This window comes from Poecilia formosa, unplaced genomic scaffold (genome assembly GCF_000485575.1).
Source record: "Poecilia formosa unplaced genomic scaffold, Poecilia_formosa-5.1.2 Scaffold64, whole genome shotgun sequence".
Taxonomy (NCBI): Eukaryota; Metazoa; Chordata; class Actinopteri; order Cyprinodontiformes; family Poeciliidae; genus Poecilia; species Poecilia formosa.
In genome coordinates this window covers 1,051,366-1,079,154 of record NW_006800003.1, presented here as the reverse complement: position 1 = coordinate 1,079,154, position 27,789 = coordinate 1,051,366, and the positions used below count along the sequence as shown (strand labels likewise).

The following is a 27,789-nucleotide window of genomic DNA, read 5'->3' as shown; positions in this document are numbered from 1 at the left end:
TTTTTTTTTTTTTTTTTGCTCCTGTTTTAAATGTTCAACTCATCAAGAGAATAGCAAGTTTAGGACAAGTTGCACACTTCCACCGACTCCCACTAATGGGAGAGACTGGGATCGATCTACTGAATGTTGCATGATGTACCAGGAAGGTAGGACTGATGGAGTCAGAGTTTACTGGACACCCGTTTCCAGTGTTAAGTCCAATTTAAGCATGCTGCATGGGTCTCAAACACCACCACTTTAAGATTCATATTCCCCTCAGCTACAGCACACATTAGGATTCTTCCCAACTTGCCACAAAGCAAGTAGGAAATTTGCTGTTGAAGAGCAGAAGGATGGGTCATGTTTCCTTTGAGCATCAAGGACATTTGGACACTTTTACATTAGTTAAATCACAAACTCGTGGGCAGCTTGAATTGAAAAATGATCTGTTGGACGTAGTTGCCAGCTACTACTGTTACAGTCCATCAACTTCCTGCTGCTCTGTGCTTTGTTTTGAAAAAAAAAAAATGCACTTCATTCTTCCTTTGTAGTGAAATTTAGACCTTGACTTTCTCTTGTTGACTAAAACTGAAAACTTGAGGCTGTTAAGGGCTGAAAAAGTGCTTGAAAGACTGAAATTGTGCAATGAGAAATTTGGTCTTGGAAAGGAAAGTAACACTTTCTAATAACATCTTTAATCTGGTTTGTTTCAGGTTGTCCTCATGCTTAGTCAGAAACTACTGAAGTATGGAGATCCAAATGTGCCACTGTTCAATCAAGACATAAACAATATAAGGTGTATTTTATTGTGTCAGTGATTAGCTAAAATTGGACTCAAATATATGTATAATCAGTTAGATATACAAAATACATGCAAATGTTTTCTTTGTGACAAATTTGCATGTGAGAAGTTAAATATAAATATTGTGTGTTGGGCGGCATTTTAAGGATAATCAATGAAGTCAAAAATGAGGTAACAGTGTTTTAAGTTTATCGTAATAATATACTGATGTAACCGTCAGCATTATGAGAGATAGGTGAAAACACAAACTTACAAATAGGTTGTTTTAAAATATTGCAAAAAAACCTCTAAATGATAACCTAAATTTTAAGTAATCTCATTTCTACAATTTTGAGTAAAAAAAAAAAAAAAAAAACAATCCAGAAATTCACTTTTTTTTTTGTCTGTTTTTGTTTTGCTGTAGCACCCAAAGTTTATCAGTGCCCCTTAAATATCTCTCTGCTTCTTCTGACAATATTTCAAACACTTAAACATTGACACCAAAGAGAGTGACATTTTGGTTGATTTTGAATTTCTGCAGCTACCGAAAGGTCAGAATTGCACAAACTGCGTCATAAATTTTACTAACCAATCTAGGTTCCAAAAGTTTTTTTTTTGTAAACAATTTCAGCTGTTTTCTCTGAGAATGTGTGTCTTGGTGAGAGCCATTTGCCATATTAGTCAGGAGCAACTTTTCAGAATAACCTTGCATACTTTCCAATTCTGTATCAAATACTTTTTTAAAAAATTAATTGTATTATTTTCATCTTAAATGGTGTGCTGTCATTAGATTTACGTGGAAAATCATCATTAACAGAGATAAAGACTTGAAACATCGGTACAATTATATCTACATAATTGAGGTTTCACTTAATGAAATTAGTTACTGAAGTAGATAAACTTTTGAATAATATTTTAATTAATTGACAAGACTATCAGCAGCCACCCTAGCGGTATTACTCCCAATCCACCACCCCCTCACAAAACATTTTGGAAGCGTCCCTGGTGGAAAAAAAGGTGCGAAAATCTCAGCATTTTCCCCCGCGTTCCCAGGCTGACCTGATTTGCGCCCCGTCTGACTGGACCTCTCATTTGCTTGTTTAATGAGGCCAACATTAGACTATTTTCGTTTGAACGCCTCTTCCAGAAAAGTACGACCCAGGCAGGCTGAGGGTCACGAAAGCTTGAGCGAGAGAATAAATTAGTTTTTATTTAAGTAAAAACTGCTCATCTACTTGCACATCATATCTGCGCCTGCTACTCCATTTGCGCGCCTACAAAAAAAAAAAAAAGGAGCAAAAAGCGTGTGAACGGCTGCTTCAGAAGCGCGGAGATTTCGGTCGAGATGAAGTAACCAGCTTGGTTTCTCACAGAGCTCCTTTCATTTACATCATCCACCGTGCGCGCAATGGCACGGAGCGCTCCTCCCGCTGGAGCTGGAAGCTGTGACCGGACAACTTTTATTTCAGCGCGGATAAAGCGGCTCCACGATGGCATCTGATGAATCCTCCACTGGGAAACGGTAACAGGTATGGAAATGTGTGTGCACTTTTTGTTTGCGTGGGAGGAAAACGCACCAATTACCGCGTCATGAAGCTCTAAAAAACGTTTAAGCTATATTCCTCGCCGTTTTGTGTCTCAAGCTGGCTTTGCTACTCAACCATACGAACAAATAATTATCGCTGATTTATTTGACTTCAGCCTTTTACCAAAGTCAGATTCCAAGTCCCGATTAGGCGCTCCAATCTCAAAAGTTTATTATGGCGCTTGCAAATTAAGATTTGATCAATCTCACATACATTTAACCCGGAACAAGCAGATTATGTCAGCGAGGTTTTGATTGCAAATGAATAACTTTTATAAAATAAAATTAACCTAATCCTCTTGCAGAATTCAGAGCAAATCAGCTATGAACTGAAAGGTTTGTCAGTGGGGCTGCAGATTGTTTTATGAACCAAAGGGTAAAGATGAGCGTCATTTTCGAGGGTAAATAAATCTTTTTACTGCTTTCAAATTAAAAATGTATGTTTGTTCATGAGCTTACATTCCATGCATTTTCACCAAAATGATTTATGATTGCCATTTTGTGTAGCTGTCAAACATCATTTTATGTGATAAATTCACCAATGCACTCCAATTAGGATATTTGAAGCTGATCTGCCTCAGTGTGTCTTAATCTTCCTCGGCTTCTTCAGTAGGCATCAGTGTGATACTAGATCCATTCAGGAACTGACTGGAATAATAGACCGAGGAAATCTTCAAAAACCTGGGTGCCATCCAGGTCTAAATCCGACCTCTCTCTCTCTTTCACTCTCTCTCTGCAGTTCAGGGAGAGAGATGATGGATAAGATGGATCTGCTTGTTTAGTACCTACAGTATATATATATATATATATATATATATATATATATATATATATATATAGAGAGAGAGAGAGAGAGAGCTTTACTCTTTCATATGAAAACCTATAGATAAGATCATGATGATGCACAAAGGTGTCAGTCAGGAGAAGGATACAAAAATATCCACAGCAACATACATATACATATAAGTACTGTGGCGGCAAAATTACATGCTGCAGAAATTAGTGCAGATTGTGCTCCATGTGTAACAATCTCCTGTTTTCCTCTTCCATGCAAGTCTCTGTGTGGACTAGGGAGTAGAGCTTTCATTTAAATGGACGCCCTTTCATTCAAAGGGACATTCAGGCCTGGCAAAAAATTATGAATGCTTTGTAGGAGAACGTATCATGGTCTCATGAAACCAATCTTGAACGTTTGCATCACAATTACATAAGATAAATTTGTGCAACAGCAGCAGCAAGCATCACCAGAACACCTTACTCTCAGTGGAACACAGTGATGGCTGTATCATAATGAGGGTTTATGTTTCAGTAGATTTTAGTACATTAAACTAAGCTCATTTTCAAAGTGGATGAAACAAGGTACAGTTCTAAATATCAGTTTTTACCCAAAACGTTCAGGTATCAGGTAGAAAGCTGACAGTAAAGAAAGGGTAAATTTTTTAAAGTGCTGTAGCAGTTCAATAGCCTGGACATTGCCTTCCTGTGCAATTCCACTTGGACAACAACAACAACAAAAAAAAAACACTCCTCCTTCCAGCACAGGCTTTCTCTCCTTGACTTTGATTGTCTCCAGTAGATTTATTACCAGGTCAATCAGCGAACAAAAGGAGAAGTTGTGAATGATGACGTTGATTTTCTGTGCCGTTTTAGAATTTTAGTCTTTATGTAGGTTAAGCGATTGGCAGCAGAGGAAGTGAGTGAAGCCATTCAGTCTGTGTTGTCCAAGCTTCCAAATATTGAATTAACATCAACAGGCAAATAGCTCAGCTCAGAACTTCTCTCTTTGCAGTGGAGGATGTTTTCTTTTTACAGTGAAGGCCATTCCCAGTATACGAACTGGCACATTACATACATCATGGGCAAACGTTAGCAATTGGCCAAAATTTAAAACCTCAACACTGTCCACGACTCCAGGAAGAAATCGTTTCTCAAAACCACGAGCCCAGACCCTCTGTGTGAAGCAAATAGCGTAGTACAATGGACTGGTTCTTACTGGGCTAGAAGTCCAAGCATTTATCCAAAAATGTCAAAAGATTGACTTAATTTGAAGAAATTCACAGTTTCGGAATGGCTGAATTAACGTTCTAAACCAACTCTGACAGAATATTTGTGGGATTATCTGAAGAAAGCTGTGGATGAGAGATGTATGAGATATAAGATGAGAGATGGTGGATTTGGAGAACTTTTGCAGGGCGAGGTGGGAAAATCTTACCAAGTCACAGTTTGGGAAGCAGGCACAGGTGCGAGCACCACTGCTAGTCTGATAGTCTGACATTTGGCTTGAGGCCATGCTGGGAGGTTTCGAGAGTAATGAGAGGGGAGAGGAGGAGAACGTGGGACTGGAGCCAACTGGACATCTCAGAGATGCCGTTTAGACTCATGATGTGCTAACCTCAGACACTGCTCTAGAGCATGCTGCTAGACCCACATTAAAACAAATCTCTGGTTTAATAGTTTTACTACACAACATATGAACTACAAGGAGGGAAAAAATGGTTTCATATGCAAGACTTTTGCTGCTTTAAGCATTTTTTTTTTCCTGCTGTGTCTTTATTTAGGTAAGTGTACCTATCGGAGGCACAAAGGCTGACAGTATTGCCTCCATTCCTCATTGAGCAGGAAAACTGAAACAATGTTGCATGGAAACAGAAGTGATGCACAGAAAATAGCATTTCAGCTGGGATTTCAACCGTTGCGTTTTATTTATCAGTTCATCTGACTGCTGTTGCTAAGAGGCCGTTTTCCCAGAAGGTTCTTTGTTCTGTGGTCTCAGCATCAGAGGACAATTATGCTGTACTTATCTGACTAATGAGCTGTTATATGAAATATATTGTCCGTGTTTGCATGGGAATCCAGACAAGAAAATGTTTTCTGACAATTGGGCGGGCACTGAACAATGCTCCTTTTATTTGCCTGGACAGGTTTGCCAAATATCTCACCTCCCATGTCACCGGGAAAAACCCATGGCGATGTTTAGCAGCGCAGAGCGGCTCTGGAACGAGTCGGACCGCCTCGGATGGGACGAGAAGAACGAGTCGGATGCGTCCGGGAGGGATGAGGAGGAGCGCAACTACTACGCCATGCTGTACTCCCTGCTCATCCTGGCCATCGTGTTTGGGAACGTGTTGGTGTGTCTGGCCGTGTTGAGAGAGCGCTCGCTCCAGACGACCACAAACTACCTGGTGGTCAGCTTGGCTGTGGCCGACCTGCTGGTGGCGTCGCTGGTCATGCCCTGGGCCGTATACCTGGAGGTGGGTACCTGGCCTGGTAAATGTGCTGCAGCAAACCTACTGCCGTATTTATGAGCCCAAGCATTGCTGTGGAGCGGCAAGAGGAAGCATTTGTCCGCTTTCAAATGTCTGCCGTCACTTTGAAAGGTTTCTAATAATAAAACAAATTTGATATGAAAGTAGCATATTCTAAGTAGAAACAAAGTGCAGATTTTAAATTATGTTACTTATCAAGTGAAAAATGCTATTCAGCTCAACCTGACAATGTATCTTAAATTATGAATGAACTGTGATTACCCAACCTTTTTGGTTCAGATGCCATGCTTTTTTTTTGTTTTAGTTGGCCTGGTTTCATAGTTTCCACATTACTATAATTCGTTTTCCTATATGCATGAATACATTTTGAGGCTCCTCATTTTCTTGATTAATATTATTATCTTTTAATTTGCTAAATAATTACTTAATGATTTACTGGCTTCGGTGACGTCTTGGTCCTAATTGGCGATGACTAATCAACTGTGAGAGCTCCGGAGAAGTAAAGGTTAAATAGAAAACGGCTATTTGTCCTAATTAATCTTTATTTACCAGTTAATTGTTAATTTCCTCAGCACCTCAAGTCATGTTATTTGCTGCTTGGCAACGCCGGTTCGTGTTCAGGCAAACACAAGCCTCAAGCATCTATATTTCAAAGAAAGACTGCACTCTGAAGACGAACTGTATTACAGTCATGTTTATATTACACAGGCACCCATGAAGCGACTAATTGTGTTGCTTAAGGATGGACTTAACGGCATGTGGTCTGATAATCATCTGGTTTAAAGTGTGATTATGCTTACTAAACAGGCACCCCACCGGACGAAGTTTGGTCCTCATCCTGAGAAAGTAATTGGTTTTCACAAAAATCCAGCCGCACGTCAACTTCAGGGACACACACTCAGTGAGAAAAGACTGACAAATCAAATTTGATCACCCCCTGTGGACAGTAAATTTAGTTAGCCAAGAACCTTAATTGGGGTCAGTCATGAGTTTTAACTTCCAGGTGTGTTATGCTTTCCAGGATTTTTTTTATTTATTTTTTTAACATGACTTCATTTTGGATTGAAAAAGAGAGTGACGGAAAACATGTCAAGTTAAACACTAAATATCACAAAAGCTGCCAAAGTAAACACCATCATCAGTAGGGTGAAAAAGACAGATTGTGTTGTTGTGACCACAGGGTGCCTGGTTAGCTTTTCTAAGACCGTTTCTGCAAGAAATGTGATAATCACTCTCTCCTCTGTGGGCGCGAACAAATCATGCGCCCCATCCCATGTCACCTTATCCTTGGACGGTTGAGTTAAGCTACGACCTCTACCGTAGTAAAGTGGCTGTATTGGCATCAGGGAACGAGCGCTCTCCTTCCACAGCTCATCCTGAATGATGCTTCTCAGCGCCTGAGAATGTACGACTCGTCTACTGCAACAGCTCCATTTTAAGAGCAGAAGTACAGGGCCTCGGAAAAGTATCCACACCCTTTAAATGTGTTCACATTTTGTCATGCTGCACCCACAAACGTTAGTGTATTTAATTGGGATTTTATGTGAAAGTACTATAAAATTTGTACTTGCACCAGGAAGAAATAGGTTTGTTGAAACATGTTTGCTGCCATTAGAGCTGCATGTCTGTTGTGTGATTTCCTCTCCATAAACAAATAATTTTCCCATTTCTTTGAAAATTATGTCAGATTCATCAAAGGGTATCTCAGAAGAGCATTATTTGTAAGTGTTACTAAAGACTTTCAATCGTTTTATAAAATGAAACAGGCTTTTAAATAGACTCTCGTATTACATATCTGGTTGTATGTTAGGTTTGAAGGTGAGCCTTTGCCCAAGTCTCGATTCTTTTTGCAGCCTCCGGCAAGTTTTCATACAGCATTGCCCTTTATTTAGCTCCAAACATCCTCCTATGCACCTTACCTGTGCTTGCAAAAGAAATGAAATGAATTGTAAAGTCACGATGCTGACACCGTGACGGGGATGTTGTGTGTTTTACAGTGTCAGTTTTCTGCTGCTCTGTGCCCTATATGGCTTGTATGAAATTGAACACAGGACTGCTTGGGGCTTCTTTTCAACCGTGATTTTCATCTTGCCACGTTTGTGTGAAGTCCACATTTGTGGAGTGAACCATGGTCCCCTTGGCTGCTTCTCTGAATAATTGCTCTCATTGCCTGTTCTGTCCGTTTAGGTGGACAGACACTTTTTACGTTGAGCCACACTTTACGTTTTCAGATAAGAGGCTGAACAATGCTCTTTGAGATGTTCAAATCGCGGGATATTTTTTGCTTTAAGCTTCTTCAAAACCTTATGTCTGACCTCGTCTTGGTCTTCATGATGTTTTGTTCACTAATGTTCTTTAACAAGCCTTTACACAACTAATAGATATATATTTAGATTTGTCTGTTTACCAATTAGAGAAATTCTGAAGGCAACTGATTTCTCTACATTTTAAGGTGACTCAAAGCAAAATGGTGGGGGCTGAATATTTTCACACAAACAATTTGAAAACACTATTATTTCCATTCAATCCACTTTGTTATCATCCACTACTTTGATGTGATTGCACAAACTCTACATAAAAGGTGTTTCATCTTCCTGTTATAATGTGAGCAATGTGAAAACTTTTAAAGGCTCTTCCTTTTATAAGTGTGAGCCTAAAAGTTAAGTCAGGTTTCATTTTTTATACAATTCCTTATTAGTGTTTGATCTTAACTAAAAGCATGGATTTATAAAGCTTTAATCTTATCAGTTTATGTCTGCGTAATGTGTCGTTACAAAAGCTTTTTTAAAGGAACTGTGGAACAAAAAAAGGCCATTCTTTTGCAATACCATGCAATTTCATTAATACACAGGGTAATTTCAATGTTATCCAAAGTCTTTCTAACATTAACCAACTATGGTGTTTATGAGTCCACTGTTTGAGCAAGGCTCAGTAATGATGGTGCATTGGCAGAACCAAAAGGAGAAAGCTCCACCTCTCAGAAAAGATCTTTGCTGCCTGCAGCAGTTTACTGAAAACAGCACGAACGAGGTGGAAAGTTGCTGAAAAATGTGTTCTGAATGAATGATGAGCACAAAATGAAACTTTTGGGTCGTAGACACAGAGTCTCTGCAACTATTTGGTACGTCATTGTGAAAGGGGCATTGTTCAGGCTATCTCTCGCTGCATCGGGGGCCAAAGTGACTCATCATTATCTCTAACTTCAAATAAATTTGGTCTGTAAAACGAAGCAAGACGTTTTATCAAAGCGTTATCAAAGGAAAATATTGTCAATGTGGTGAGCTGTAGTTGTCAAAGACTTGACCTTAATCCCACGAAAAAGAAAAAAAAAAAACCAATGAAAGAATCTCTGAATTTGTGTGAGGACACACAAAAGGGAGAGTGAAAGCTTTTCTGGTGAATGAAGTGACTCAGCTTCTTCACATCTTTCATGTCGGACTGATCGATTCTCACCCAGTAATGAGGGAACACTCATTCGCTCGAAAACTTTCCTAACATTTTTCATGTATTCAACATCTTTTCAAAAAAGTAAGCAAATGTCCAAACATGTTATTTGCTTAGATTTGCTTCAGTGAGTTGTTGTTTATTTCAATTTTGAAGCTTGTACAAAGAGAAAAATCTAGTTTTCTTTTTTTGATTGATTTAATGCTTAAATTACAACCCAAATCTTTTCATGTGAATGTTTTTTTTTTTTCCTCCACAAAGCTTTGTGAAAACATTTAAAGTACCTTGAACTTTTTCACACGTTATATCAAAACCGACAAGTTTAACATGTTTTATCAAGATTTTACGGCAGCCCAATACAATAGACTGGAAAGAAAATTATATAATTTCTTTTAATTTTTTCAACAAATAAATAATAATTCCAATAATATTGAAATGTTTGAATTCAGTCATGGCTATAACACAAAGGAGTCAAGTTCAGTTTAGCATAAAACATTTTAGGAATCCCTGCCGACTGACGGCAGCACCTCTTCAATCCCTCCTAAATGAAAATTTGGTGGAAGTTGACAGTTTAAATAGCGTGTCAAATCTGACCTTTGGGGACGGTTTGGAAGTAGAAAGCAATTATTGAATAAAAGCCATAAAAGGCCCCAGGAAACAAAGCAGACGCGTGGACATCTGGTCAGATGAGACCAAAGTCAGCTTGTTTTTGCCTGCATGCAAAGTGTTATGCGTGACAGACGACCAACACTGCACACAATCCTAAACACGCCTTTGCCAGTGTTGAACATGGTAGTGGCAACATCATTTTGTGGAAATGCATGTCTTGAGAAGGGCAGGGAACATGGTCAGAGTTCATTGAGTGATGGTACGTCGGTATGCAGGACAGTGCAGGATGGAAACTGCTTCAGATTGGGGCAGAGGTTTACCTTCCAGCAGGCACAATGACTGAGCATGAAGCTAGGACTACAGTGGCATACTTTAATTCGTAGCATGTTCAAGAACTCATGTTCCGAAACACTCGATGAGAAAAATTTAAATTCTCTTTGTGCAAAGCTTTTAGAGATTCACTTTAAAAGACTTGAGGCTGTAATTGCAGTGAAAGGCAATTATACAAAACATTAGTCAAAATGGACTGAATGCTACCCTTTTCACATTTCTACTTGGAAAAAAAAGCTATCAAAAACCATGTATTCTTCAAGTCTCACTTCACAATATTGCTCTACTTTCTGGTTGTTTGCCACAAAAGGATCCCAGTAAAACACATTTGAGATTGTGGCTGCAATGTGACAACATGTGAAAAAGCTCAGAGGGCATTAATAGTTTGCAAGGCTGTATACATGGCATATTTAGCACTTAATTTGTATTAACAGATCAAGTATCTCATTTATTAATTACTAATGGCGTGGGTCTGATTCATGGTCTGAAGGATGGAGAAAAACTGAGAAGAACCTGGGTCATGCAAAACCGAGGCAGTGGAGCAGAAACGCTGCAAACAAAAAAAGGTCGGGGATTAATATTAAGAGTGCCAGCAGAGCAGCAAATCCAAGGTGTTGCTGAAGCAAGACGAACAGTGTCAATTCCAGCTATGATTAGGCAGCAAGCTGAGTGGAGTGCAGGGGCCTTTTGTTAGAGCTTGATTGTAGATTGGCTGCAGCTGGACATCCAGCGTTCACACAGGTGTTTCCACTCCTGCAATTAAGGCACAGTGGGGCAGGAAGTTGAGGCTCCGCTGAACACGAGCGGGAGGAGGCTGTGGTGTGTTTCAGTAAATCAAATTTATATATAGCCTGGGACAAGACAGTGTTTCTGAGGCTCATTTGCAAACAATAATTTGTGTAAGTTGCAGTTTAATGGCTTTGAATTATGACACGTTTAAAGTTCTGTTGAGAGAGTTTATTGTGTTTGCCACGGCAACGCCACCTTGTTAATTTTTTTTTTATTTTTAATGTTCAACTGAATTACTGAAAATCAATGGGCAATGCTCTCATTGAACATTCAGTATTATCAGCTGAATTGATCAGACAGAAGGTCAAACTGTCATCATTTCACGTATTGAGCAAAAAAAAAAGCGAGAATCTTCATCAGCACAGACAGAGCGTCTGCATTGCGTGGCATAAGTTTAGGTGAGATAATTTTTAGATAATGGCTTCAACATTTTAGTAGTATTTCTGTTGCTTCTGTAACCGTGGTGCACATGTTCAGTATTCATGGGGTCTATGAACTCTTTCAAATTAATTTCAAAATGAGATGCAAAATGTAATCTCATCTAAGAGGGCTTAGGAGACCAGGAACCAAGAAAGACAATCCTCTTAAGGCTGTGGTTATTTATGTTGTTACACTTTTTCCACCACACAAGTTTCCATTAATATTTTAACTGCAGTGATATAGAAACAGTCAACTTCTCTAACAGGTAGATTTTTTGTGGCTCGTCATCTGTATGTAGTGTGTTGACGACTCTCTTTTGAACAACTATTTATTAAGCAGTCTTTGTAATGATTTTGGAGGCTGTACAGTAACTGTCCTTGTTTTTTTTGCTTGTTTGATTGCTTGTTTATTATCTTATAATTTTCCAAAAAACTGTTTTTTGGGTTTTATACCAACTGTAGCCCATAATCTTCTAATTGATTTCTACTTAAAGGCATATTTCAATTGATTTTTCTAACTTTGACTTTTTTTTCTTGAACTAATTGAATGAATGCATGCTCTAGCTCACTAGCTGTGTACATATCCTGAAGTACGCTGCTACTTTATTGTGTCTAAACATCTGTTTTTCAAGTCTAGACCACTTTGAAAACTGGGAAGATTGGTTGCAAAGAATTATTTAAATTAAATACATTCAACATGTGGTTTTAAATAGGAAAAAGAAAAAAAAAGAAATATCAGTAATAGTGAAGGTAGAGCCCAAATCTGACCTCATGCAGATTTTGAGAAGCAGTTCACTTCTAAATATTACAAAAAATAAAGAAGAAATAGCTTGAACATACATTTTAGATGAAGGTTCTGCGATTTTCTTTTCTCTATTGTCTCTGTAAAAAGAAACTGAACCATGTCATTGTATCATTTAAACCAACCAACCCTAAAGGACACATTGTTGAAGGAACAGGAATTTGATTAGCAGCTCAGTATCTTAATAAACCACAAAATTACTTAAAAGTAATGCGAGTAATTGTAATGTACTCTGCACGTCAGATTAAGAAAAAATATCAAACAAGACATAAGAGGATAAAAAAAACAAAAATCAAAACAAAAAATCAGCCAAGCATAGCTAAATCCAGAGTGGGAGCCCCAGATTAAAAACATACTCAGTGACAGTGAGTTACATGGATAGATAGGGAAGGATGTGGCTTACACATCCTTGGGCCCTTTTTACAAACCCCTACACACGGGTTGCAAAAATTGAGGGTGCAATTTATAAACTGTGAGAATCGATTTCTGCAAGCTCCATTTATTTTCCCTGCTGCTGGCAAAAGCTGAGCTCCAAACTCATGAGAGGCAGTAAAGGTACAGCAGCCTGTCTAAGCCTAAACCTAATAGTTTTTGTTGTTGTTTTGTTTTTACTGTAGAAATTGGATGTGTAGTAGTTGTGTTTGGAGGCCAGTAAATTCTTGACAGGTTCTTTCCTGTACTTCATTCACCTCATCTTTAAATATTCATCAATTTCTTTCTTGTCTGTGCTACATTGGGGAAACATCACAATGAAATTTGAGGTTTTGTACATGCTGATGCCATTCCTGCATTTTTAACCAGTCGAAAAAATAAAAAAAAAGTGGAAGAAGGGGACTCAGATGTTCAGACCCCGTGTGACCCAGTTTTTTGGCAAACCGCTTGATAAGCAGCGCGATTTTATTTTATTTTTTCCCCTCTGTTAGTCTGTTAGAAGAAAATACTTGCACTTACAAATCTTGTGTTGCAAGTAAGGGAAAGATTTTTGAATTTTTACTCTGTTATCTACACATGCTATTTTGGATTCCCACTTGTGCCTGCCACCTCTCCGTACATGGAGCACTGATTCGGAAATGGATCCCATCTATCTCTGTCAGACAGCTATTACAGACTGGGGATGAGGGAGGTGAGGGTCTTGTTGGTTTGGCTTGTTGTTTGTCCACTTTTAAAAAATGCAATGAGAGCAATTTAAGTCAGTGATGCAACATCTTAGACACTTTTCCTCCTCCAACTTTCTTTTTTTAGGATATAAATACAGTGGAACAAAGTGCTTTCAGAAGTCACCTAATTATCAAATAGAGTGCACCTGTTTGTAATGCAATCTCTGTGTGAATCCAGTTGACGGTTTAAGAGGTTTGAGAACCAAAAGCATAATGAAAACTAAGGAACACAGCAGACAAAAGAGTCTAGATGGGGGGGGGAGAGGTTAATCTTTTCAAAGGACGACAACCTTAAACATACCATTAAAGATATGTTGATATTTAGATAAAATTATGTCTGTGCTATTTGCCTATTAACCTCCACGGATGACCTCCATTGAAATCTCAACTGAGGAGTTTGAGTTAGTTTGCAAAGCAGAAAATGAAGTTATAAGATTTGCTTCTATGATTGCAGCAAAAGTTTGTTATACAAAATATTGACTCAGAGGGGTTAAATGGCTAATCATTTTTAATTAAAATGAATAAATGTCAATTACACCTCCTATTCATGCAGTACATTGCAGTGGCCTAACACATACGTCATCATTTTGAAATAATATGCGGCTTGCGTTTGTAATGTGAAAAAAGGAATAAAAGTATACAGTTTAAGCCCATATGCAAAGCTTAACTTAGCCTAGTTGATAAGTTGTAATTGAGTAAAAGTGAGACAAAGTGCTGCGGCCCTGGCCTGTTTTTCTTCATGCACTGCTGGTTAAAAAAAGAAAAGAAAAGAAAAACACCTTTTGTGTGCTCAGTTTCCCTTTCCCCTGACCTTCTGTCACTTGCACGACTGAGTGCATTCACCAGTGAGTCACACTTCATGGTGATGGAAAGGAAGAGAAAATGGGCTCTGCTAATCAGCCCGTCTGTCCTGTGCAGGTGGTCGGCGGCGCCTGGCTTTTCAGCAGGCTCTACTGTAACATCTTCGTCACGCTGGATGTCATGATGTGCACCGCCAGCATCCTCAACCTGTGTGCTATCAGCATTGACAGGTGAGTGCGGACCTCCTCGGTGCATTGACTGACTGTGTGTAACTGCCGATGACGACTCTCACTCCCCTGGATGTTTTGAAGACTGCTGCTGGGTGGAGACGATGTTTGTGACAATGTTTTCTTTAAACCATTTGCTTGGCTCATGTGGAGAAAACCGAGCAAGTTTTTTTCCCCCACCTTAAACGTTCTCATGCAGTTGTTCCAAGGGAATTGTGTTAAAAATTTGCTGTGGATGTGCACTACATATTTACTTGCTTGGTTTTCTTCTTGTGCAACAGTTAATATTCAATATCTCTCCAAGGTCTTTGTACTTACAACCCTGAGGAGGCATCAAGAGTACAGTAGAATTAGTAAAGGTCTACTCATGACCCAGAGGTGCTGAGGGATCTATTTATACAGCTCGTATCAGGGAGCGGGTTAGCGGAGCTGCTGAGGAAGATGAGGGCTCCCGTGAGATCATATGACAGTTAATGTCCCATTAGTCCCAGGTTTTTGCTTTGCATCTGTTAGTTTATGACAATAACCTCCTTCATTACCGATGAATAGTGAGTGCTTGCCTGAGTGTTAAATGTTGTTTAAACTTAAGCGGCTCTTTTCCCCAGGGCAGAACGAATGTGCAGCAAGCAGCTTAAAAAAAATAACAAACACATAAACAAGTTCAAATTGATTGGGAATTTTCTCTAATCCACAAAAGGCTGACAACGACGCACACAGGCTCAAATTTAAACACATAACCAAACTAATATTTAGTGTAGCGTCTCTGTTCATTTTTCAATCACTTTTGAAGGGGGAAATTGGTAAAGCTCTGTGTGTTCCTGGTGTGACCTGGTCTATACATTCTATATTCAAGTAGGTTGAGGTCAGGACCACGTTGGAATTGTTTCCAAAGCATTTAGCTGCTGATTTGAGATAAAGTAAAAAAAAAAAAAAAAAAAATAAAAAAAATTCAGATACTCACTTGTGCATCCAACCAAGCCCTCAGCATGGTACTACCACCACCATGCTGGAACCATTTAGTCTTAAAGTCTCCTCCAAACATTCTCCTTGTTCCTTTTGCCAAACAGTTCAATATTTGTTTCATCTTACAATAAGATATATCTCCAGTAGGTATTTAGCATGCTGGGAAAGGCATTTATTTATTTATTTATTTATTTATTTATTTATTTATTTATTTATTTATTTTTGTGCTAGTGCATTGCAGAAGAACAGCTTCAACTCAGATCAGCAGCTACATAGTTGAAACTTGGAAAGCTAGTTCCCTGGCACAGGTCTCAGCTGGTGTTGGACGGAATAAAGTATGCTAACATTAAGCTAAAATACTGGGCTTGATCTCAACCCTGTAGACTAGATTTAAAAGTGGGTTCTTTAAATGTTAGTGCTAGTTTATGTTTGTAATTGAGTCTGTGTGTATAACGTTGATCCTCCGTGGTGTCTATTCAAACTTGCCGAACTTGTTTGCTGTAAGGTGTAATGCGGCTCAGCTTGGGATACAGACCTACATTTATGCAAAACCCACCCCTGAAGAATTCAATAAAAGAATAATTAAATATTCTTTTATATTAGCTTTCTTTCTTGTAGAGGATTATATGCAAACATTTGGACAGGACCTTACTTGCTGCCATGTAGTCTGTCATTTTAAAAGTGAAAAAGTTTCTTAATCTGTATATGAAAAAATAAAGATTGGTTCCCTTTTTATCATACAGGAATAGTTTTTGAAATAACATAGGACAGAATATTGGACAGACTGAGAGGTAAACCGTTTACTCGTGCTGTTTCTCTGTCCACGATCGTGTAGTCTCAAACGCATAATCTGATCTTTCCAAAATGGGTCCAGCTGAAGTGTGTCTTCATTGTTTGGTCCAGAAAACGTCTCATCTTGTTTCTCATAGAATTAGTTTCCAAAAATACCTGATAACCACAAGTTTGAAGCTCCATTGTAGGGTTTAGCTGATGAATTACTCTTTTAGCTTCTTTTGTTTGGGTAATTGCATATTGTTAGACACCCGCTTTCCTTACAACAAGCTAATTTACACCACAGAGTGTTTTATTTCCATTTTCTGTGATTGATTATTGTGTGAGTCAGCGGTGCACATAATTATGAAGTTTGGAGTTATTAGGAGCATTTGTTGCCACTGGTGGTGAATAGTATGCCTGCATTACCTTTATTACCCCATTGTTTATTCATATGTTTGTAACAATGGGGGCTCTGTGCCCCTTAGACAGAAAATGCACAAAAAACAGAAATAATAGCAGTTGGAGGTGCAAATGAACTTAGAGCTCAGCTTATTGTAAACCAAAGAGTGTATTATAATTTACCATTACACTCTTTAACCTGACACAACCTTGGCTTGAATGGAACAAAAGAATAAAATGGAAACTAAGTGGCTTTAACTCTTCGTTTTTTTGTTTTATTTTTTGCTCAGAGCACATCCAGAGTAATTATTCGCATGAGAATAAACAATGGTGGCAGTTATCTGGCTCTAAACAACACAATGCCGCATCCACTTAGGGTTGAAGTCCAGCATAATTGCAGCTTCTTCACCCACCGCTAAACCCTTTTTTTTTTTTTTTTAAACCCTGAGCTCATTATACACTCGTAGCACATATAGCGGACTGATTAACCATTAAATCAAAGCCATTCTAGAGTTCTTGCTGACTACTCATCTTGTTTCTAAATAGATGCGGTCTAGATTTTAGTCTATCATCCATCCTCTCCGCGCTGATTTCTTGGGATGCAAAAAGTCCAACGTTTTTCCTCAAGGGCTATTTTATCCTCCTTTTAATTGCTCTCATTTACAGTCCTGTATCAGCATTTTCACGTCCTTATCTCCTGCATGCTCACACTTTCGGCTCCTCTGGGTGTTCTTTGTGTGCAGGTACACAGCAGTGGTGATGCCCGTCTTGTACAACACAACCCACCGTTCGAGGAAGAGAGTGTTTGCGATGATTGCCACTGTGTGGGTCCTGGCATTCACAGTCTCCTGTCCCCTGCTGTTTGGTTTCAACACAACAGGTCAGGATGACAACAGAATCCTACCTTTGCTTTCATGTCCAGATGTGCCCTAGTTACACAGTACACACAGCGGAACAGGATGCAAGGCACAACATGACACCGAGGTTTAAAGTCAGTGTGCTTCTTGTTTAGGGCAGCAGGAGATGTGATGCATAAACTTGGACTCATGAGCAAAGCAAGGCGAGTTTATTTTTATTGCACGGTCCATAAACAAGCCACTTAAAGGTGCCTTGAAGAAAACCAAAGAAACGAAGGTAAAAAAAAAAAAATACATTAAAAGGAAGAATAATAGTGATATTTAAGCATTGCTATATGTATATATTTTTAAAACAGACATGATTAGCTAATAGAATAATATTTGACAATTGTGGGAACACTACAGCTTTTGTACATCTCAAATTTTCAGGGAGTTTGAGAGCGGAGGAGTCCAGAAGCTTTTCTGCCTCACCTTGTTTAGTTATTTAGGACATAGAGTGAAAGAAAACATATCTCGTATCATGAGCTGAATTAGGTCACAGACTGGTACCAATGGTTCAAATCAGCAATAAATTGTATTTCCAGTTTGTAGACAATCGTGCTAAGAAAAAAAATGTTTTATTTTCTCAACATTCATCTCTGCCTCTTGGCTCATTTGAAATGTTATCTGTTGTGTGGATGTCCAACCCAACCACAGGCTGCTGGTCCAAAGCCAAGGACATCTTAGCAGAGCAAACCTTGGGAGTATTGCTCTGTACACTGAGGTTCCAGTCCAGGTTCATGCAGAGTTTATTAGGCTCCTTATGGCCCCTTATTACCAAGAGTCCATGACTTTTTTTTTGTCCTACATGAACACGGTCTTTGGTGAACGAGGTTGGAAGCAGCTAGACTTGATGGCTCAGACCTGACAATCATCTCCAGAATGTATTTGTCCCAAGATAATATATATTTACAGAACAATGACAACATCTTTAAATCCATCTCTTTACAAGAGAGAGTCAGTTTCATGATCATCTCCTGGTTTTGGAATGGACTCGTTTTAGTTGATCTGCAGCTGTCAAATTTGTTTTTACAAAGATCAGTACAAAAAGCATTACAATAATCTAAAATATCCACCAGTTATCTGGTCTCGTATTTACATAATTATTATACCATGATTCAACGATTCAACAATTATACATTGTTTTGCTTGCATAGTGAATTGAATGAGTTGGGGTGATGCGATGAAGAAGAAATATAACGTCGTCTGTCATCAGCATAGCGACTGTGGCTCTGTAGGTAGAGTAGTTATCTTCTTGATCGGAAGGTTGTGGGTTCGATTCCAGCTTCCTCCTACCACATGTCAATGTGACAGATCTGCATCTCGGTGTATGACTGTGTGTGCAAATGGGTGAGTGTGACTCTAGTGTAAAGTGCTAGAGTCCAAACAAACAGGATCTGTACTAGTTTAGCACAGTAGCTGTGCGCCGCTCTGAGGCTTAGTAACTGTGTCTTAGCAATTTATCCCTGCAATTTAAAACCACTGCAGTTTCAGATATTCTGTGTGGTTGCAAATCTGTATGAGAAGTAGTTATCATTTTTTTAGAAAGAGATGTTGATTTGTGCATAAACTCCCTGTTCCATAGTTTTTTTTGCCAAAATGTCTGTTCATTTACGAGCCTGTAATTTGTTAAGGCTTTGGATTCTGTCTTCTTTAAAGGATTGGAGTTGTGATTAGCCTGTAAAAACATTGTCTACCCTCTGTGGAAGCTTTCTGACCTTTGTCTCAAAAACATGACTGCAGATGGTGGTTTTGATGTTAAATAAGAAGCGTCAGTTTCGAGATTATGTGTCCACATTGCTGACAGGATTTAATACGGTGTTAATGTATTATGTGTCCACATTGCTGACAGGATTTAATACGGTGTTAATGTCATGCAACTAAAGACATGATTAGGAGTCAAAGAAAGGAGGAAGAACTGACCAACCTCTAAATAGTTTTTCAGAATCTGAAGGTCTGATGAAATAACCCCAGATTCAGGAAAACAGGAACACAGCAGCTAATTTCCTCAGAGCTGACACTACTGGCAAGAACTTTTAGTAAAATTACTATCAATTTAGCTCATTTGAAGAGAGCTATTTTAATAATTATCTTTTGTAGAACAAGCACTAAAGCACAATATGTCATTTCACCTCTGCATAATATAGTAAAACGGCATTATCAAAACATCCGTACTCCTTCTTAACATGTTTTCACATTTTGACCTCAAACACTGTCATTTTACTTTTGTACCACAGATGACCCTTTGGTGTGCTCCATTTCTAATCCCGACTTTGTGATTTACTCATCCGTGGTGTCCTTTTACCTGCCGTTCATCGTCACTTTGCTAGTCTACATCCGCATCTACGTCTTCCTCAGGATGAGACGGAAAAGGATCGCCTTCGGACAGGCCAGCGGAAAAGTACAGCCTGGCTCTACTCAGCCTTCGATGGTAAGTTCAAAACATCCTTTTCCCTTTGGTTTTCTTTTTTTAGGGACCTTGTGTCTTTTGCAGAACTTTAGAATGATGACATTTTGGAAGAAGCTGAATAAAGTACTCGTAAATAAATAAAGTTTGCTGTTAGTCCTGTTTCTTGACTTCTGACTTTGTGAAAAGGAGCCTCAGAGCCATTTCAGACAAAGTTCACTCATTAATGTTTTAATTCACTCATTAACCTTGATTTTTATTCATCAACCACTGATAACTTATTAAAATACCTTATTCATTAATAACTAAAATACGCAACTGGAGACCTTTTTATCTCTGAACATCAGTCACTTTTACAAATTTTGTCTTCTTCAGTATCTGGTATTGAACAAACTTTTACGCATGCAGCTGGGTGATAAGAGGCATTTCTATTCTATTCCATTTTATTGTAGTAAAAGAATAAACAATAGCGATGATTTTATACTGTATTGCAGGGCTTTTCAGTGTCCTGCAGTCATCAGGCTTGTATTTAGGTATTTTTGTATTAAACCTCTAATACAGTAAATAAAGTACGATAAACAGAAAATATGGAAGTAAAAAATTAACAGAATACTCATTATATATTGCCAAAATAAAATGTAATTTCATCTAAGAATTGTCACAATGTGTCCTTTTTCAATGTAAACTAATGAATCAACACCATCCATGCTCCTCTTTAAACCTTAAAAAGCTCATTTTATGAAGGGTGATAAAACGAACGCTATTAAAAACTGTAAAAACCCACAGTGTTGAAGTTCTTGGTCTGAAGGAAAAAAAAAAAAGTTTTTAGAAATCTACAGATAAAAGGGTTCAAAAGCAATGTCAAGTACATCTGTGCAGCATAAAATTATCCGGGTGACATCAGACTGCTGTAATTTTGTGTGAGGCGGCTTTGTAAGTGTAAGCGAAGTGCAGCAGAGTGTTCAGAGGAACAGGGGTTAGAGAGGAAATGTAAATGTAAAGCACAGTTTATGCACACCGGACACGGCTGTCTGTCCAAATAAAGCTCCGCTTAATTAAATTGACTCGTCAAGTTAAAAATAGCGTGCTTAATCAAGAAGGATGTGATAATGTGCCGACTTCTGTCTTTGAACTAATCCACAGAATAGTGTGCACACTAATCAGGCACATTAAAAACAGTGATTTAATGGTCTGCTCACAATGTTGGTTTGATGGAGGTAAAATAAAAAATAAAAAAAGGAAAATCTAGAAGATCTGAATCATTTCAGGCAAACTGTGATGACTGAGCAATGCTGAAGTTGGCATGCAACTTGTATTTTCCAACTGGACTATTTTTTCTTAATGAACTGCTGAGGTAGCAATTTCAGTTGCTTACTTCAATGTCTTGTTATTTCACCTAAAAGATTAAAAAGAATAAAACGGCATTTTATGAATTTATCAGGTTCATTTAAAGTGAAAGCAAGAAAACTTGAATTTTGTCACTATTCTGCTAATAAAGCCGCAAACTTTCTGGAGAAAAGACATTTAAAGATAAAAAAAAAAGTTGCTTTACTTAAATCATATTTTTTTTTTTTTAAAAAAAGTCATTTATGATATATCTTTTTTGATATGAATGCAGTTTTAAGAGTTTAGTACAACACTAATTGATAAGACAATCAAAAGTATTAAAATACGTTAAAATCTGTACAGTTATATTTATCAAATCATTTATCTGCAGCACAATTACAAGTTTTACTCAAGAAAAATAACCCACAAGAATCTTTATAAGAAACCAGCATATTTTCACTGTTGATAAGTAGCAGGAAATATAACATCTTGACCTTAAAAAGATTATGAAAATATGCAAATGTGTGTCCTGCATAAGGATGTTTTTTTCTTGCATTTTTCATTCACATAAGTTTGGTAGCATAAAAACAACGTAATATCAATAAATAAAAGCTGCAGTGAAATCAAGATTGTGTTGTTCCTGTCAGAGAAAGTTTTTTTTTTTTTTTTTAGGTCAATCAATTTTGTTGTTAAGACTGGAACGAAATTCTGTGACGGTGATTATTAAAAAAGCTGAAGAACTATTGTCTGTTTAATTCAATAGTTCAATACCAGTATTGTTTAGTTTTTCTTTTACTAAATATTGTATTTTATGAAGGTAAATGCCATTCTTGTTATTTTTCAATAAATGTAGAGTTTTAAATATTGCTTGTTTGCTATATGTGGATCCTGTACGTTTGCTATGTCTTCTTGCTCTTTTTGTTGTTTACCTTCTTAAATAAACCAAAAAAGCAAATAATTAAGCAGATTATAAATCCTTCTAGTTGGGATTTAAGTCTTTATCTTCTCTGCATACTAAATAGTGCAAATCATCAAGTTTGTCATGAGCTCTAATTGAGTTGGCTCAAGAGTCAGCCTGCGTGAAAACACACCCGACAGGAAACCTAATTTCCTTGATTTGTTTTGCCCCTGTCATGAATTCCAATAAAACTGTCCTCTGAAATGAGGCGAGCTGAATGAGTGTGTTTTGTGCAAATGCAAGAAAACAGTTCTGTTCGTAGACTGATGGAGTTTTGTATGTTCGTCTCAAACTGTTTTCTATATTTGCCTTCTTTCTGTTTTCTTAGGAGACGTGTCTGCAGGAAGAGACTCCCAGGGCAAAACATGACTTATCGCCTATAAGGATTAAAGTGGTTAGTGATATTTTTAGGCAGAGATCAAATGCAACCAATTGAATCTTGTTAGCGACAGTGCCAGTGTCGTGACCTGGTGACTGTGCAAGGTGCTTCAGTTTTTATCGTTTTCTCTCTTTTTTTCCATTCCACTGAGTGGTTACAAGCCCAGAGGTCAAAGAAGGAGTCTAAAATTGCGATTCTAAAGCGTGACCTGTTTCTTTACGTCACCTGGTCGCTTGTCAGCTAAGCAAAGTCTGTGGATGACGCACTGCAGCACCTGCACAACCTGCAGGCTGCTTGAAAGTTGAACAAATAACAATCTCACTTTGCTCAGCGGAAAACACAAGATCAGATAAATCGGAATATGAGGCGCAAAATGTTTTGGTTTTTGGCCGCACAGCTTGAAGCCTGTTAATCAATATTATAACTCATGAAGGAAAATGCACGTTGAAACTGCTGGTGAAGATTTAGTTGTATGAGAGGTTTATGAATCATGGTGCCAGAATGAAAGACTGTATTCACTAACACACACAATACACTTCCTGATGTGTGCTGCGGTATGAAAAGCTTGGGGCCTCTCTGAAGAGCATGAATGTGCTGCAAGGTCCAATTTAAAAAAAAAAAACCCTATTCGCCACTTTGTTGGCTTAGTGAAGTAGCACTTATCTGCAAGTATTTTCCACATGAACCTAAAGAGGACAAGCTGATGGTTTCAATTGGCTCCACATTCGAGGTTTGAGGAAACCAGGAATGAAAAGGCTGCAGAGTGCAATTGATCAAAGATAAAAGCTGAAATAATTATGATTTTTTTTTCTTTCAAACTCAGGGCATTAAGCATTGCTGTAAGCACAATTTAAAACAGAATTTCATTTATTTACTTTTAAACAAGCAGCTAATGTTACAGGTGCATCTCAATAGATTAGAATGTCATAGAAAACTTAATTTATTTAACCAATTCAGTTCAATAAATGAGCCTCATAAATCACACAGCTTCATTAGACTCGAGGTGATATATTCCAAGTGCTTGTTTCTGTTCGTTTGGATTATCATAGCTCGCAGGTAATGACAATTAGAATATCACGGGAGACCAATTAAAAAGATGTTAATAATACAGAAATGTCATCCTCCTTAAATGTCCCAGAGCCGATTGCATGAATTCGTCAATCAACGCGAGGCGGTGTGGAGGGAATCAGGATGTGACTCAGCCGAGGTGCTCAGGAAGACCAGGTTGCTTTAATAACGACCTTCATTACCTTGTCTGGGACTTAGATCAAGTTAATTTGCTGGCCAATCAATGACAGTGATACCATCAGATGAGATACAACTGCTTTTGTCAGAGTAGGCATGTGCCAATATTGCTGAAAAATGAAATCTATTAAAGTTTAACTTTCCAAAATAAATAAAAAACAAAACACTTTCCTTTAAATAGAAAAATTTGATTCACTGAAAATAGTTCAGGGCTCTTTTTTTCAGCCACGCTAAGAGACTTTTGTTGTTTTTTTCTGATGCCAAAATGACTTATTAAAAGGAAAGCTACAGATGTAACGTATGACCTGGAAATATCTGTGCGTGGTGGATCTTGACGCTGCGACTGTCACGTTTGGGGTTTGAAGAAGCTTGAAGTTTGTGACTTATTTGCAGATGGTTTGGTGCAGTTTAAGCAATCGGCTAAATATCCGCTCTGACTGGTAATCCTTTGTTCACCTCAGCAGAGTGTGGAACCGTCGGGTCCGTCGAAACCCAATGTGCTCTCGGGCTGCATGTGGCGCAAACGCCCCAAGACCGGACCGGTGGAGAACTCGATGCTGCCCCCGGTGGACACGCAGAACTACTGCAGCATCAGCCATGCCTCCTGTGGACGCACCGAGTTGGACCTGGAGCAGAACCAAGCGGGGCAGGACGCAGAGGACAATGATCAGACAGAGCTTCCTCCCGTCAGGATGGGCTGCGAGGTGAAGGATCTATCAAACGGACGGACGCACACGTCGCTGCGGCCGATGTCTCATTCTCATACCAGCCAGCGATTCAGGACCATGCACGCACGGGAGAAAAAGGCAACTCAGATGTTGGCTATTGTGCTTGGTGAGTCAAGCCTCTCATAATAGGGATTAGACAAGGGAACCAAAATGTAAATGTCAAAGGAACAAATCACGGAGACACTTCTGTTAAAGTGTCCCTGTTCTTTAATCTACTTCCAGCTCCTCTCACATTTTCCCGATGAACTTTTCTGCCACATATATACCTGATCACGCAAGCTCTTCTTTTGTCATGACGGCAATATGGCATTTGCTTAATTTGTGTGCCCGGGCCACACTTCTTGCAGTAAAAGCTTAAATGTCACAGAGAGGTCACGCTGGCCGCAGGTTTGCAGTGTGTGCAGCCCCTGACACCTCGTCCACACACCTCACTGACCAGCCAAGTTACTTTAGGCTCGGTCCAGTTAACTCTGGGACTGCAAATGTCTGACAAAACTCTAATCAGTGATGCTTGATTACATTACACTGGTGTCTGTAATGAGAGCCCTGCGCATACACACACAAAGATCTCGGTTTCAGCGACCTCAACACATTTTCCCTGCAGTCTTCAGGATCGAGTTATAAAGAGCCTAAACTACGCTTTCTCTACAGCCTTTATCTTTTATTGTCTGTACATCACTAACTACATCAAAAACAACATTGATTTTTAATTTAAAATTTCAAACCTGTTCTTTCTACATGGAAAATGAGTTGCAAAAATATTCATACCACAGGCACTTTTTTTTCCCATTTGTCACATTACAACCTAAACTTTAATGTATTTTTTTACAGATTGCATGCAATAGACATAGACAGGGTACTGCATTATTGTGAAGGGAAAGAAAACTGATACTTGGCTTTAGAAGAGCTTTTACAAATGACAGACTGTACGGTCTGGGAAGCAATTGGGAAACAATTACACCTCTAACTCTTTTGATCATCACTTCTATTTAGCTCTGCACTTTGGGCCACTATATAGCACATGAATATGCTTCGATCTGAAGCTGGAGCAGGGATGCAGTGACAGTGGCACTCAAAGACAAGAGCTGCAGACTGATTTAAACCACTGCATTGTATGTTTTTATCATCCAGGTGAAATAGTAAACCTCTGTCCCCGTCTAAGTCCTTTGCAGTCTGTAGCAAGTTATTTTACAGGATTGTCCTGCCTTCAGGCCCTTTTGTCTTCTGACCAATTGTCAGTTTCAATATCTTTAAGAAAACAACCCACATAGCATAAATGTACCAACACATTTCATAAAAGGTTGGTCTGTTCAGAATGATTAGTTATTATATTTTAGTCTTTTATCAAGGGAGCTTCAGAGCAAAGCGTTCTGGAAACAAAATGCCAAATATCTGTGGACGTAATGTGACAAAAAGTAAAAATGTCCAATGAGTATAAGTCAGCTTACAATGAACTACAGATCACTACATAGTGAAAGTAGAAGATGGCCTTGCATTTAGGAAAATACCAAAAAACTGCCAATTATTTGTCGGATGAAAACATATCAAGATATACCAGCCTGCCTTAATCAAAGGAGATGAAAACGCAGTGTCATCAGAATACAGTGACATAAGATATTGGAAAAGAAATTTGTGCTTATTTGCATGCAGCTGGTGGAACTGAAGCACTGATCACAACAAATGTTCCTGTTTCACTTTGGGTTGATGTTCAAAGAAGCCAAAGCCAAAAGTTAAGCTTTAGGTATAGAAAGGTGCATCTCTAACAGTGCAGCATGTTGGATTATTTCTTGAAGGGAAGCCCTACCACTGGAAAATATAATTTCCGGTTAAAAAGCATTGTTGCAACATTGGCAGGTTGCAATCCCCAGATCCAAATTTTGACTTCTTCAACAAATCAACCACAGTGCAAATTAATTTTCCAAATATTCTCTCTTATTTAAGTACAAAAGTGGTGTATTTTCTGAATTGTCTGTCTTCCTCCTGTATCTAAATATGTCAGGCTACTCTATGGTTATTGATGTCTTTTGGAGTCGCTGGTCTGGGAAAGTAAGGAACCATGTACTGAGATCATAATTAATTAATCATTCTGTTTTCTCTCTCCTTTTCCTCATTTTCATTTCAATCCCCTACAACTAACTCCACGAACCATTTCTGCTCGTTCCATATTCTTGGTTTTCAACCCGTTTTTTTCCCACCACTTTTGTTCTGCTCGCCCTCTCGATTCCCTGATGTTCTTCCTCCTCGCCGCTCCGCTGTCTTCCTGCTTCAGGGGTCTTCCTCATCTGCTGGCTGCCTTTTTTTGTGACGCACATTCTGAACACCCACTGCCGGACGTGCTATGTGCCTCCTGAACTATACAGTGCTTTTACTTGGCTGGGATACGTGAACAGCGCCCTCAACCCCGTCATTTACACCACCTTCAACATCGAGTTCAGACGGGCGTTCATCAAAATCCTCAGCTGCTGAACGGAGGGGGGAGAAAAAAAAAACATGTCAGGAGATTAAAATGGAAATCAGACTGCTTGTGCAATAACTCAGGCATTGCACATTTGGTAAAACTGTGACCCCAAGAAAGAAGTCGGTGGAGGAAAGCGTACAGGAGGATGAAGGATGGGGGAGCAATAAATGCATATAAAAGTCTTTTTTTCTAACAAAGCTGGGATTTGATTTTTAACAGTATTATTACTCATACAATGCTATTATTGTTCAAGCACACTGTTTGGAGAACAGCACAAGGTATTCTTTTTTTTTTATTTCTTATGTTTTGGGGATTCGTATTGTGCAATATATGTACTTCTTCATTGGCACAGCTCCTCAGTTCATGACTTTGGGTCGATATGAATCTAAAACCTCTTAGGAGCCCAAACGGAGCTCTAAGGCTGATAAATGGATGTGCGGGCCTCTTCTTCCGAAGGCCCTCTGCCTCTGCATCGCGTGGATGAACTGACGCTACTCGCCTCTCCCGTTTGCCCCCTCCTTCATCTCCGCGACCTTCAGGTACTTGACAGCGCATACACAAATCAAAATTCACAACTACGTATTAGAAGTGTCCCCAAAGGATCGAGTTGGTCCCTGCCAAGACGCAAAGTCGTTCTGGAGGTTTTCATATGTATTGATGTGCAGCTGTTGTGCTCGGTGTGGATTCATTTGAATAAAAAAGTGAAACTTGGGTGTAAAAACCTTTTCTGTTTTATTCCAAGAGGACTACATTAAACGGCAATCTCGTAAGTGATTTAGAGCAGCCTGCCAGCTGCTCACGTCGGTCTGCAAACCTTGAGCAGATTTGTTGTGGACAAAATAGCCCAGGCAATGCATTGTAAGTAAAATAAAATAGAAAAAAGTCATTAAAATAATTTGCAACCCTAGCGTTTGGACGTGCAATCTGAGTTCTACTTATTTCTGAAGACAGGAAAATATATTGCAGAACTAAACGAAAACTTAAGAAATTAGTCTTAGAAGCATTTCCTTCTTAACACTAATGCGGTTAAAATTTAAAAAGAAAATAGTATAAAGCGTTACCTTTCA

At 38.7% G+C, this 27,789-nt stretch overlaps 1 protein-coding gene across 3 annotated transcripts; it reads left to right on the top strand.

The window, feature by feature from the left end:
• Nucleotides 1-1,791: 1,791 nt before the first annotated feature.
• Nucleotides 1,792-27,443, top strand: drd3 (dopamine receptor D3). 3 transcript variants are annotated; one of them, XM_007554564.2, is made up of 8 exons: nucleotides 1,792-2,289; nucleotides 5,267-5,596; nucleotides 14,080-14,192; nucleotides 17,069-17,205; nucleotides 19,459-19,652; nucleotides 22,241-22,306; nucleotides 23,998-24,370; nucleotides 26,625-27,443. In XM_007554564.2, exons 2-8 carry the CDS (start codon nucleotides 5,309-5,311, stop codon nucleotides 26,648-26,650), a joined length of 1,197 nt encoding a protein of 398 aa, XP_007554626.1. In that variant the 5' UTR covers nucleotides 1,792-2,289; nucleotides 5,267-5,308; the 3' UTR covers nucleotides 26,651-27,443. The 3 variants fall into 3 exon arrangements, with proteins under 3 accessions (XP_007554626.1, XP_007554625.1, XP_007554624.1); XM_007554563.2 differs by having other exon boundaries at nucleotides 1,794-2,289; nucleotides 24,001-24,370; nucleotides 26,534-27,443; XM_007554562.2 differs by having other exon boundaries at nucleotides 1,796-2,289; nucleotides 26,534-27,443.
• The last annotated feature ends 346 nt before the right edge of the window (nucleotides 27,444-27,789 follow it).

What these genes read in the sequence shown, in the direction of transcription:
- drd3 (XM_007554562.2), top strand. Translation starts at nt 5,309, where the DNA reads ATGGCGATGTTTAGCAGCGCAGAGCGGCTCTGGAACGAGTCGGACCGC. An exon ending in TGTGCTATCAGCATTGACAG is followed by an intron (nt 14,193 to 17,068) that starts GTGAGTGCGGAC and finishes CTTTGTGTGCAG; the next exon opens with GTACACAGCAGTGGTGATGC. An exon ending in GTTTGGTTTCAACACAACAG is followed by an intron (nt 17,206 to 19,458) that starts GTCAGGATGACA and finishes TTTGTACCACAG; the next exon opens with ATGACCCTTTGGTGTGCTCC.